At 40.4% G+C, this 13,380-nt stretch overlaps 1 protein-coding gene across 5 annotated transcripts in view; it reads left to right on the forward strand.

Moving 5' to 3' along the window:
* The window catches only part of kmt2d (lysine (K)-specific methyltransferase 2D), a 40,216-nt gene extending 28,937 nt beyond the window's left edge, over positions 1 to 11,279 (forward strand). For all 5 annotated transcript variants that reach the window (XM_036592350.1, XM_036592355.1, XM_036592353.1 and 2 more), the window contains exons 40-54: positions 7 to 150; positions 1,720 to 1,884; positions 2,111 to 2,258; positions 2,683 to 2,764; positions 2,856 to 3,031; positions 3,150 to 3,274; positions 3,352 to 3,490; positions 4,408 to 4,532; positions 4,637 to 5,954; positions 6,275 to 6,411; positions 6,513 to 6,643; positions 6,782 to 7,067; positions 7,189 to 7,262; positions 8,219 to 8,327; positions 8,438 to 11,279. In XM_036592350.1, the coding sequence (XP_036448243.1) occupies positions 7 to 150; positions 1,720 to 1,884; positions 2,111 to 2,258; positions 2,683 to 2,764; positions 2,856 to 3,031; positions 3,150 to 3,274; positions 3,352 to 3,490; positions 4,408 to 4,532; positions 4,637 to 5,954; positions 6,275 to 6,411; positions 6,513 to 6,643; positions 6,782 to 7,067; positions 7,189 to 7,262; positions 8,219 to 8,327; positions 8,438 to 8,530 (3,252 nt within the window). In that variant the 3' untranslated portion in view covers positions 8,531 to 11,279. The remainder of the gene's footprint in view (positions 1 to 6; positions 151 to 1,719; positions 1,885 to 2,110; positions 2,259 to 2,682; positions 2,765 to 2,855; positions 3,032 to 3,149; positions 3,275 to 3,351; positions 3,491 to 4,407; positions 4,533 to 4,636; positions 5,955 to 6,274; positions 6,412 to 6,512; positions 6,644 to 6,781; positions 7,068 to 7,188; positions 7,263 to 8,218; positions 8,328 to 8,437) is intronic.
* The last annotated feature ends 2,101 nt before the right edge of the window (positions 11,280 to 13,380 follow it).

Genomic DNA, 13,380 nt, shown 5'->3' on the forward strand with positions numbered 1-13,380 from the left:
TTTTAGGATCTCCAGTCAATCACGAAGAGAGCTCCTGTAACAAAGTCAAAGCGTACTCCAAAAGCTGGAGATCGTGGGCCAAACTCAAGGAAGAAGACTAAAAAAGACGAGGTTGGAAAAACTGAAGCAATAATGAAGCAGCTTAAACAAGTAATGACCTATACTTTTTGTTTTTTACACACACCAACACATACACTGACCATTAAGTACACCTCCTTGTATCTACACTCATTGTCCATTTAATCAGCTCCACTTACCATATAGGTGCACTTTATAATTCTACAATTACAGACTGTAATTCATCTGTTTCTCTGCATGCTGTAGCATTCTTTCACTCTGTTCTTCAGTGGTCAGGACTAGGGCTGTACGATATAGACATACAGTGCAGTGTTTGATAAAGCTGTTAGATATCACAATAATGATATGAGAAGTAATGAATTATTATTATTAGAGTAGTGTGCCTCTGATGTGACAAACTATTTAACCTCTCATTTTAAGCTAGCAAAATAGAAAATTACAAAAGCACCATTCCCTATTGTGCAAAATAGGAAAATGAAATACTAACAACTACTTGTATCAGAGCTGCAAGCACATTTTTGTGCACTGAAAGGCTGAGAAACTGTTAGCATTACCTCAACAGCTTTGCTAAAAAGATTACAAAAACAGATATATATTTTGTGTAGGCACACAAGAACGAATACATTTTTTTTTTTTTTCATTATGAAGTATGTTGAGACAGTCATATCTGCTTCTCACACTTACAGTACTGGATATGGGCACAATCCTAATGTTTGATGGATTTTTACAGGCTTTTACGGACTTGAGCTCTGCATATGTGGGTTGCAATGTAATAACATCTTTCTGGCACTGTCTGTATGAGGTTCTGTTCTTTCATCACTGCTCTTAACGATTTGTTCATTGCAGAAACTCATAATAATAATGATAAAAATATAATTTATCATGCATCCCTAGTCAGGAGCCCCACAGGATGTTCACAGACCAGGTATTTTTTTGGATGGTGGATTATTCTTAGCACTGCAGTGACACTGACATGGTGGTGGCATGTTAGTGTGTGTTGCGCTGGTACGAGTGAATCAGACATAGCAGTGTCACAGCAAAACAAGCAAACAAGCAAAAATATCCAGCCAACAGTGTCCCATGGGCAGCGTCCTGTGACCACTGTGGAAGGACTAGCATGACTAACTGTGCAGCAACAGATGAGCCATTGTCCCTAACTTTACATCTACAAAGTGGACCAGCAAAGTAGGTATGTCTAATAGAGTGGACAGTGAGTGGACACAGTGGTTAAATACTCCAGCAACACTGTAGTCTGATTCACTCATACCAGGGCAACACACACTAACGGCCAGTATATAGTCCAGGTGGCAGGTGTTGGTCGACAGATGTTGCAGGGCTATGGGCTTTCGTAGTCCTGTGCCAGCGACGCAATGTCATATTAGATCATCTGTAGTGTCTGTGAAAACTTGTATGACAGCGCAGCTAATGAAACAGTAGTAAAACCACACATAATAATCTGGAAACAGCTACAGGCTCACTACACCAACCAAAAAATACTGCTTATTTTCTACATGTGTGTTTTACTCATGAGTCTGTATTTTGTTGCATTATTATCCACTTCTCAGTAGATAATCCATTAACTTTCATGTATTTTTTCATTTATTTATTTTTCAAACCTTATTTTTCAACCCCCCCCAACAGGGACTCTCTCTTCTTCCTTTGATGGAGCCTTCTATAACTGCTAGCCTGGATTTGTTTGCACCTTTTGGTAGCAGCCCAGCTAATGGCAAGACCCAGTTGAAGGGCTCTTTTGGAAATGCAGTAATAGACAATATTCCAGACTACTATTCTCAACTCCTCACTAAGGTACATGGTAACTTCTTGTTGAATGTAAATCTGTGAATGCTGTATGTTAGTAATTACTCAGTGATTCCACTTGAAATGTTTTGTCTTGATGAGCTGTTTGCCTTCTCATGAGCTGTTTTGTGAAGGGTGTACATGTTTGTGCAGGCTTGTAATTTGCACCAGATACACTTGATTAATTAGTTGAAATCATGGCTTAATCTAAAAAGATTCTTTGTCCTTCCATTAGAATAACCTCAGCAATCCCCCAACACCACCTTCATCTCTTCCCCCAACTCCACCCCCTTCAGTGCAACATAAGCTTTTGAATGGTGTTACTGCAGTAGAGGACCTATCAGAAGGCCAGAAGGAGAGAGAGACCTCTGAGGATACCATGGGTAACAATATTAATGCATATCAACTAGGGATGCTCCAGGGTATTGCTTTCTCGTTGGCATTCGCTGATATTTGCTTAAAGGAAAAGGCATTGGACAGTATTTTTATTTGACCAATGTTTCAGACTGATGCTTTAAACCAATTTTTGATGTACATATTGTACAATGAACAAGCAGAATGTTTACATAACACTACTATGCTCAAATAGGCACTGTATCTTCATTTTACTGTTTGCACCTTGATATCAGTAAGTTTTATATTTCGTTACAATGCTAATCTGGGTGGGTGTAGTCCCAATTTGTACTTTTTATAAATGTGTTGGCGTTGAAGTATTGATATCTGCATCTTATATCAACATGGGGTTAAACATGCATCTTGGCTTAAATAAACAAAATTATGCTTTAATAGTACTTCTGTTGACTTCAGACTCTACTCCTGATGAGGTGAAGGGTGTGGACATACTAGCAGCGCTTCCCACTCCTCCACATAATCAGAATGAAGATGTGAGGTATGCTACGTATAAAAACTTGACTCCACACCCATAAAAATGCTGTAATAGGATAAATATGTAAGTGATCTGTTTAATTATTTGCTCTCAGGATGGAAAGTGATGATGACAGTGATGCTCCAGACAGCATTGTACCTGCATCATCGCCCGAGAGCCAACTGGGAGAGGATACATCACGTTTCCCTCATCTACTGGAGCCCAAAGAAGAGGAGGAGGAAAGGGCCATTTCTCCTGTCATACCCATCATCCCTTGCTCTTCCATACCTAGTACGCTTCCCAACCATGCCGCTCTCTCTGTGTTAATTTTTTCTGAAGTTGATTTTGTTGTGCTTATAATATGTAATGGACTTAATTGCTGTTTTCTTTCCCCCCTCCCTATGTTCAGCTTTTCCAGAGACAAAACCCTTTGATGCAGTGGAGGGAAAGGTTGGCTCCTCTTTAAATCCCTGGGACAAAGCCAAGAGTAACGAAGTGTCCGTTACCTTTACCCTCTCGACAGCTGCAGCCAAGGTATTTAAACTTTAAACTGTCTGAATCCACTTAACAGAGCTGTTAACGTATTGTATTCACCCAAGTTTTTCCAACAGAATCTGAATTCTGTGATGGTGGCAGTTGCTCAACTACTACAGATGCGTATGCCAGGGTCCTATGAGGTGGCTTTCCCCCAGAGTCCTGGTAGAGCAGGTGGTGTTGGCCCTGGGAAAGCACCTGACTCCTCCAGCCCAGGTAGCTTTGTCTAGTAAATTGAGAATTTTGGATGTGGTATTCTGGATTATTCTAAATCTGAATTTCATTAACAGGATTACATATATGTAGTAGAACTGGTGAGTGTGACTGCTGTTGCCTATAGCGGTCACCTTAATACAAATAGTACTCTGTTTTAGGGGTGTAACAGTACATGAATTCGTACTGAACTGTAATGGTACTGTAGTTATTGTTCTGTACATGCAATTGTACAGAAAATATGCGGTAGCCTATGTGCAAAGATCGATGAACATAATGCAGAACCAAATGACTTGCTTAGCTCGAGCTGATTGGCGTCTGACTGATGGTTTGTCCCATTTAAAGGACCATTGCTATGTAGAGTGCATCCTTCTGCCAAATAGGCTTCCCCTGCAGCTAGCACCAAATGATTTGGTCTGTCAAGGATTCAGAACTACAAAACTCGTGACCCCTGATGAGCTGTGAGGCTGAAGATTTACTTTTTTTGCTTTTTTGCCATTGTACCAAACTGTGATGTCCAAACTGTGCTATGAATTAAACCGTGACTTCTGTGTACAGTTACACCCCTACTCTATTTACAGATACAGCAAAACTATATTTATGTACATAGTTACAATATGATGGCTGTAAAACATTCCAGATAATACATGTTCAAATAATGTATTGCTTCAAAGAAGCTAAATATTTGGGCTGTTTTTGGTCTTGGCCATGTCCTTACAATTGCAGTGCCTTTGCCTCTGCTTGTGATGCTCCTGGGCAAATATTTTGTAAACTTGTGAATGGCCCAACTTGTTTGGCCTGTTTGTGGTTTGTTTGGTTTGTTTTGTTTTTATTTTTTTGTTGTTGGTTTTTTTATAATCCAGTAAACCTCTGAATTTGCATTGTTTGTTGTTTTAATTCCATCATCATTTGTAATACAGGAGCCTTATGTGTAAAGACTGATCAATCTGCAAGCCAAGATGAAGAATGGCTCAGGCAGTTTGATGTCACTTTGCCAGGCTGTACTTTAAAGAAGCAGGTTGACATTTTGTCCCTCATAAAACAGGTTAGTTTAACTTTTTGTTAAATCCACAGTTGTATATATGCAAAAAGGGTAATTTATTTTGTAATAATTTTGTACAAAATACTGTTATTTTTTTTGTCCTCCAGGAATACCCTGAGCATGAGGAGCGGCCCGCTCAGCATTGTTACATGACCAATGTGTCTGACCTTGATGTGCGACATCTTCCCGTTATTCCTGTTGAGGTCTCACCACCCCCTTCGCCTTCACCACCACCTCCACCATCTGCATTTGGTGAACCTGAACCTGTCACTCAGCCAAACACTGACACTCAAACAGAACCTGAATCGGAGCTCTCAGCTCATCCCAAGTCGCCCTCCATCCCATGCATTTCTGTTAAGACAGAGCCTCCAGGTGAGCCTCCTCAGAGCTCTCCTATTAAGACTGAACCTGAATCTGAGGTGGCCTTACTACCTCCTCCAGCTGCCCCATGTGAGGAAGAAGATCCTGCTCCTTCCACTGCCTCCGTGTCTCAGGATTCCCCAACAATAGAGATCTGTCCTAAACCCATCAAACAGCGCAGCAGGCCCCTCTTAGAAGAAGAGATACGTCCCAAAGTGAAGAAATGGAAAGGTGTGCGCTGGAAGCGCCTTCATCTGGTTATCACCATCCGCAAGGGCAGTTCCAAGAAGGAAAACAGCCGGGAGGTGTCTGAACTCATGGAGCGCCTGCGCATCACACTTAGACCAGACAAGCTTCCACGAGACAAGCGCAAGTGCTGCTTTTGCCATGAGGAGGGCGACGGTGCCACTGATGGCCCAGCTCGTCTTCTTAACATTGACGTAGATCTGTGGGTGCATCTTAACTGTGCCTTGTGGTCTACTGAGGTCTATGAGACACAAGGTGGTGCTCTCATCAATGTGGAAGTGGCCCTTCGGCGTGGCTTACGCACACGCTGTGCTTGCTGCCAGAAGACTGGTGCCACCAACAGCTGCAACCGTCTACGCTGCCCTAATGTCTACCACTTTGCCTGTGCCATCAGAGCACGCTGCATGTTCTTCAAAGACAAAACCATGCTCTGCACCCAGCACAAGCTGAAAGGCCCCAGTGAGGAGGAGCTCAGCAGCTTCGCTGTCTTTCGCCGAGTCTACATTGATCGAGATGAAGTGAAGCAGATTGCCAGCATCCTTCAGCGTGGCGACCGCATACACCTGTTCCGGGTTGGCGGGCTCATCTTCCATGCTGTGGGTCAACTCCTGCCCTCTCAGATGGCTGCCTTCCACTCGCCCACCGCCATCTTCCCTGTGGGTTACGAGGCCACACGCATCTACTGGAGCACGCGTGTGCCAAACCGCCGTTGCCGCTACCGCTGCCGCATTAGTGAGCTGGATGGCAGGCCCTTGTTTGAAGTACGTGTGCTGGAGCCTGGACAGGAAGACATGCATCTCCGGGACAGTAGTCCAGATGGTATGTAGCTGTAGTTATATTCCATCAGCATGTTAGCATGAACAAGTCTTGATCTATATTGGTTTAAAGAGCCATTCTGGTGGAAAACTAGCATTTATTGTCATGTGTTACATTCATGCATCGTTACACCCCTCATTCTCAGCAGTGTCTCCTTGTTAAATAATCTCCACTAAACTTGCTTAAGTGGTTTCTAATACTGAATGGCATACTTCTATCTATTAACATGGACTGAAGATGGTGACACCATATCTAAAAACCAAACATCTCTTAGCTGAAGGACCACAGCTCTAACACCATTCTGCTCTGTTTTTAATTTTCAGGCATCTGGGACAAGATTGTGCAGAAGGTTGCCAAGCTGCGTGAAGATGCAGCTATGCTGAAGCTCTTTGCTGACCATGTGAAGGGAGAGGAGATGTATGGGCTTACTGTCCATGCTGTGATGCGCATAACGGAGTCGGTAAGTTGTTTCCGACACAGTTCGGCAGTTCATTACTGATAACGACTTTTAAAAGTTAAAAATCACCATATAAATATTTAACAAATCTCTTTACTTTATAGCTTCCAGGGGTGGAGAACTGTCAGAACTACACATTCAGATATGGCCGTCATCCTCTTATGGAGCTTCCTCTCATGATTAATCCCACTGGTTGTGCACGCTCTGAGCCCAAGATTCTCACACACTGCAAACGGTAAGGCTTACATTGTTCTTTAGTCTGACACACACCGTACGCTGTTGGACATAAATCTAGAATGTGATCATTCATGTGTTTGGTCTATTTTCCAATGATCACCATATTAAGTTAAAACTTTTTTTTTTGTCTCTGTAGGCCCCATACCCTGAACAGCACAAGTATGTCTAAAGCCTACCAGAGCACATTCACAGGGGAGATAAACACCCCCTACAGCAAGCAGTTTGTTCACTCCAAGTCTTCTCAGTACCGTCGTTTGAAGACTGAGTGGAAGAACAATGTGTACCTGGCTCGCTCTCGTATCCAGGGGCTGGGTCTGTACGCAGCTAAAGACCTTGAAAAACACACTATGGTTATTGAGTACATTGGTACCATCATTCGTAACGAGGTGGCAAACCGGCGGGAAAAGATCTATGAGGAGCAGGTATGTTATAGAAAAAATGACTGTATTAATAAGAGGACATATGGGCTTGTGGGTGAACGTCTTGCATCTTGTGTCTTATTGCCTGATAACCTGAGTGGTTTGTGTTATTGTTCTAAATCAGAATCGTGGGATCTACATGTTCCGCATCAACAACGAGCATGTAATAGATGCTACCCTCACTGGCGGGCCTGCCCGGTAAGATGCTTACTGCGTACAACTTTTCTTCTTTGTGCTGTTCTTGTGCATCAGTCTCCTCCTTTGTTATTGTGGCAAACGATTGTTGGAGTGGTACAGGTTATGTGTGTGTTCATGCAATATTGATAGAGACACTCTGGCCAAAATGAAAAACGTTAACATTACTACATGTTTTAAACATGCGTACCCGTCTCCTAAAGCCCCTTCTGATTATATATTTTAAAGGTTAGAGGATGTTTTGTCAGGATTTGTTTATCATTGTGAGGGGATTCCCAGAGGTTGAGTGACACATTGGCACAATGCATGCTGGGTATTGTAGTAAAAGAACATTGATGAAGGAAAACATGTGAACAGTATAAAATTGTGAATTCTGGCAAACTGTTGAGGCTGAGGCAGGTGCCCCTGGTCACATTATTTCACTTTTTGGGCACTAAGAATGCAGAATTTTCATACGAACACAAATGTCCACTATTAAAAACAAAACAAATAGTTTTTACCCTTGTCCACAGAGCCTGGCCATACATAGAACCAGCTGCATCAAAACAGATTTTGTCAGAACTCTCCAACTGTAACTGTTAATGTTACTGCAGTAGTGAACTCTAGAGCATTTCTTTATAGCCTGGGATGTTAAGATACAGCTTTACTGCTAGTAGCAAAATAGAAGAATCGGATGATGGCTACGAAAATATACAAATTAAAAAATTTGGAGTCGAGTGGAAGAAAAATTGTTTGTGCTATAAACATGTTTCTATAATTCTGGCCACAAATTCTTGATTTATCAATTTGGTGGCCCAAGTGGAAAATCAAGAAGGAAATTTTAGAGTTACAACAGCAGGAAATTGTTCAAATTAAGGATAAGGTGAACTGAAAGACAAATCTCCTTAGTTAAACTGAGCCATGGGTTTACAGATGTATGCTGCATTGTACTGCTTGCTCAAACTGTTTGTCATTACCAGCTACGTCAATCATTCCTGTGCACCCAACTGCGTTGCGGAGGTTGTGACATTTGACAAAGAGGACAAGATCATCATCATTTCCAGCCGCAGAATCCCCAAGGGCGAGGAGGTAAGCAACGAGTTGATTCTTCTCTAAATTAACTTCACTGAATGGTTGACATCTCTCTGAATAAACCCTTCTCTGTCTTCCTCCCTATGCTACCCCTGATGGCACAAAAGCTGACATATGACTATCAGTTTGACTTTGAGGACGATCAGCACAAGATCCCATGCCATTGTGGAGCCTGGAATTGCCGAAAATGGATGAACTAACGGGGAGAGAGTGCGAGAGCGTGAGACACGCCTTTTGCGCCCTGGTGCCAGATAACGTCTGCGCCAAAGCCTCATTTAACCTTTTTACCCAGATCATAAGCTGTTCTGAAACAAGAGGAGGGAAAAGCGTTTACTCTCCGTCGGTGGAAAGAGAAGACTTTGTTATTTACATCAGGAGCCAAAGCTTTGAAGAGAGTAAAAATTTGAAGCCACAGCCTTTTCAAATGAGCTCGAAAGTGTGCTTTGAATAGTCTTGTTAAACTCGCCTCTGCCAAAAGCACCTCCTTCCTACTTCCTCTACTGTTCCCCTCCAATAAGCTGACTCTGGCTGGAATCAATCCTCTCTACATCTACCAAAATGTCTGATTCTGTATCATATCAATACACTTAGGGTAGAACTCAGTGAAAAGTTTGATTAAAGCCATTTAAGTACTCAGAAATGAACTAATACACTTTAGCTTTGGACCTATATCTCTTTTTGATTTTTCTTTCTTTTTTTTTCCTTGTTTTTTTTTTTATTTTATTTTTTTTTTCTTCCTACCACCTGTCACCCCAGAACAACACTCTCCCATCAAGTCATCAGTAAAGATTGACAATATGGATATTGGCAAGACAATCCTGGAGTGGCTCAGATCGCATCTATGTATCTATGGTGGACAAGATGTAAGATAATATAAAGTTTAAATACTATTTGACCTGTGGCTCAAAGGCACCAGATGTTTTATTATATTGAGTTTAAAGGTGGGTTCGGTTGACCCAGTCTACCTCATTGAGTTTGTGGGAAGTGACTGCTTTGTATTAAACTGTTAAGTGCTACTGTGGAAAGGGGAAGGTAGTGTGTTCTCATGGCAGTTGCCTTCTCGGTTAAGCAGGGAAACTTGAGCAGCCGGTTTGCTCCTATCTATTTTGCTTATTATTTACAGTAGTGAGCCATTGCAACTCATCAATATACAAACTACAGAGCCTGTATGACAGTTTCAATATGATCATGCATTATTCAGAGCAATCAAAAAACCAAATGGGTGTCCAAGTCTTGGAGGCCACCTGGTCTGAACGACTGTAGATCTCATGTAGCCATTTTTCCTTACTGTCTGCCTCAGTGCATCTAGAGATCATGCTTTTATTTCTCTTTTCTCTTTTCTTTTCTTTCAAATTTTATTTCAAGCGCACAACCAAATCCACTCTTACATTGCTAAGGACAGTGAGTTTCGTGAATAGCCGAATAACACCTAGCTTAAAACCTTGAAGTGAAGCAGAATTGTGAAATCATGGGGGCGGTTGGAAGACGATTACGTTTTGTGACACTCAACCGAAATAACAATCGATGCTTCAGGCTCTTTCAATAATTGTGATGCAAGACTACTATTATGTTTGACTTGTTTTCCATCTTAGTTTTTAATCGCCCATGTTCATTAGGTCTTCATTTGAGCTCATCACTCCAAACCAGAACTGTTCGTATGCCTCTTCCTCTCTGTAATACTTAGTGGACTGTTGTAAACTTTACTGTAGTGAACCTTTCTCTGCCTGACCACAGTCGGTGTGCGTAATCCCTGTATTGTGGTGTGATACCTGTTGGCACTGTCTTTTGGAGGCTTGAAACAATGGCAGAGAAAGACTTTAAAAGGGCATTTGTTTTTTTTTCTTTGATATTAAAGTAATTTAAAAACAGCTACAAAAAAAAGTTAATCTTCAGAGAAGGGAGCCGAACAAAGTCTCCACGAACTGCGTACTACTTTGTTCCTTCCTCCCCAAATGTATGACCTCACAGTAAAAAGAAATGCAAAATGTACAAACTGTATATAATGGGGGAGGGCAAAAGCTCTTTATCCGACTCCTTTTTAATCAATAAAATCAAAATTGTAGAGAAATAAAATTGATGGAATAAAAAACCACTGGATATCATTTTATCAGAAAGATTAAATGTGTATATATCTATAAATATATGTAAAATGGCAAACGAAGTAATATCTTGATATGTATATGAATCAGAGTGTTTTTTGCATTTACCTGTTTTTTCTATTAGCATTTTTTTGCTATAAGACCATATACAGTTTAACAGAAATAGTGTGCTGGTTATCTTGTGTTCACCAATGATATGGATGAGTGGTTGAGGTGATTGAGACAACATTTGAGATGGGCTTCATGTTGGAAAGTAGTCCTGATTTAATATTACTTCAAGCGAATCGGTCATTTTTGGAAAAAAAAGCAGTAGAATGGTGCATAGCATTTGTGTATTTATGTAATATTGTTCACATATATTTCTTCTTTTACTATTATTTATGCTACTGCTTGTGAAATACCTGAAATACTGAAACCTGTCCTTGAATTGGTTACCATTTGATGAGTAAATTCTCTAAATGGAAATTCTTGAAGGTCCTGAGAAGATACTGTTTTTTGAGCTTAGTGTCATGTTATTTTATTTCCTCCCTGTAGAAGTGAACGTGTTTATATAACTTGTGAAATGGCAATATAGCCAGTGTATGCTATGACTTTGATATTCAACGATATCCCCGTACTTACCCAAGAGAGAGAATTGCACTCTGAAGTGATTTTGCCTAGAAAGTCAGTTTGAGACTAATAGCTGAATTGGTGAACTCTGTCTGTTGTGTGTATCTTGTCAAGGGAAGTTGATTATAAAGCTCACAGGCGCTCACTGGATTTTTAGCCTAACTCCTACCTTCTGATCGGTTAGAATATCTTAATTTAAGGTCTCTGCATATCCTTTAATTTAATAAAGAATAGATTGCTGATTGATCTAACCCAACCTACTTTTTAAAAAAGATGCTGCATCTGTACAGCAGAGCTACTTTTAGGAAGATAAATGATCATTTTTATTGTATGTGGCATGTTTTGTATGGATATAATTTTGAATTGTACATATTTTTTGATGACGCCAGAGGTTGCATCACTTTATATACAGCTGCCCCCTTCCCTTCCCTCTTCCATTTTCTTTGTCTCTGCTTTATTTCTTGTAAAGGAAAATAAAATGCATTTTAAATATAATAGTCTGTTTTGTTTTGGATTTCATATTACTGATGGCTCGGTTAAGTATACTCCTAGACCAGGGGTCAGCACCCTACATTTTGTCCTTTCAACAATAATCCACCTTGGATTTTTCCCCCCCGTTATATCAAAAACGGGACTGCCAAACAGCAGAGGGCGCCCGCGAGCGAGTCCTCAATGAATGTGGGTGAATGGAGCTCAACGGCTAAAAACGAAAAGTCAAAATATTATATATATATATATATATACATATATATATATATTTCCTTTTTTTCTACAGCCAACGGGTTTTGGGCAGCAGGCTTACAGACTTACTTTGCTCGGCTTTAAGCTTTAGCTCAGCTATAGCTGCTTTTCTCATATGTCTGACAGGAAACATTTCTCAAAAGTAGAATATTTTCTTCTAAAATGTCTATCAGCGTTCAGGTTTTTACGAGGCTAGAGTCAGCTTTTCATTCACCAGCTTCTTGTTCGAATTTCCCCGTTCCACCTTAAATGGTTCATAAGGCACCAGAATGTAAAGCAGAGACAGAATTCAAACAAGAAGCTGATTTCAACTTAATGACTTTTTAGTGTTTGACAGTTTCTCGTTGCAGATTAAACATATCAGGAAACCAGTTGGAGTGATTATAAATGCAAATAGGTCCAGTCGTCTCTAATTATCGATGTTCGTCTTAAATCTTTTTCTTCTTTGCCATTTCTTAAGTTACTACCTAGCTAGGCAAAGTTGATGTGTGCGAGCTAATCTTCAGGGCTAAAAGGTGAATTAGCAGCGTTTAAAATCATTTATGATTCAACTCCAGCATTTAAGACCATTTATTGTTGGAAGTGTGTGTTACAATGCTCCGCAAAGCTTCATGTTACAGCTTCCTGGTCTGGACTGTTTTTCCTTTCAATGCGGAATCTCTGCTCAGAATGCTGTGTAGTCTAGTCAGGCCTAAATGTCTTTAATCAAAAACAAAGTGTTGGGCCACCAGCACCAAATCACCTTGGCATGGATTCTACAACCTTCTGCTGGACGGACGGATCAGCATTCCTCCATCAGTTGGTGTTCTGATGCTCGAGGACAGCACTGTGTAATGTTAGTACAAAATCCCCCATAGGTGTTCAACTGGGTGGAGATCTGGCATACAATGTACATGATTTTCACTCATCAAACCATTCAGTGGCCCCTCGTGCCCTGCGGATGGGGGTTGGGGGGCTAGAAGAGAAGAAAGAAAATGGTTCTATATAGAACCATAAGCACTCAAAGAACCCTTTGCATGATTAAAGGCATTGTGAAATGGTTCTTCAGATTGATGGAGAATGTGCTCTACATGGTTCTATATAGCACCAAAAAGGGTTCTGCTATTGTGACAAGCTTGACACCATAGCAATAGAAGAACCCTTTTCAAATTGGTTCTAATTATAAACAAAGGGTTCTTTGAATGTTCATGGTTCTATACAGAACAATTTTCTTTACTAAAGAACCCTTGTGTGTATGTATGTGTGTGTATGTATATATGTGTATATATACATACACATATATACATATATAGCATGTCTGCACATTTTGATGCACAATTATTTTTAGAAATATTGTTTTCTCAATTAAATGTATTGGAAAAAGGAAACCAGTGATAACAATGTGGCCTGTGCAATGGTTATGGTACGTTTGATTCAATATGTTAAACAAATTCATAAAAATTGTGTACTAAAATTGGAAGAAATATACCATATTTCCATTAATTGTAGAGGATGTGTTAAATTCACTTAGAAAATTAACAAAACATCATTTTTTTGGTTCAGACTTACGATGGGGTGTGTGTATGGGGTGTGTGGAGATAAAAACTAAAGAAAGCACCACA

Source organism: Colossoma macropomum, unplaced genomic scaffold, assembly GCF_904425465.1.
Source record: "Colossoma macropomum unplaced genomic scaffold, Colossoma_macropomum, whole genome shotgun sequence".
NCBI classification, from domain to species: domain Eukaryota; kingdom Metazoa; phylum Chordata; class Actinopteri; order Characiformes; family Serrasalmidae; genus Colossoma; species Colossoma macropomum.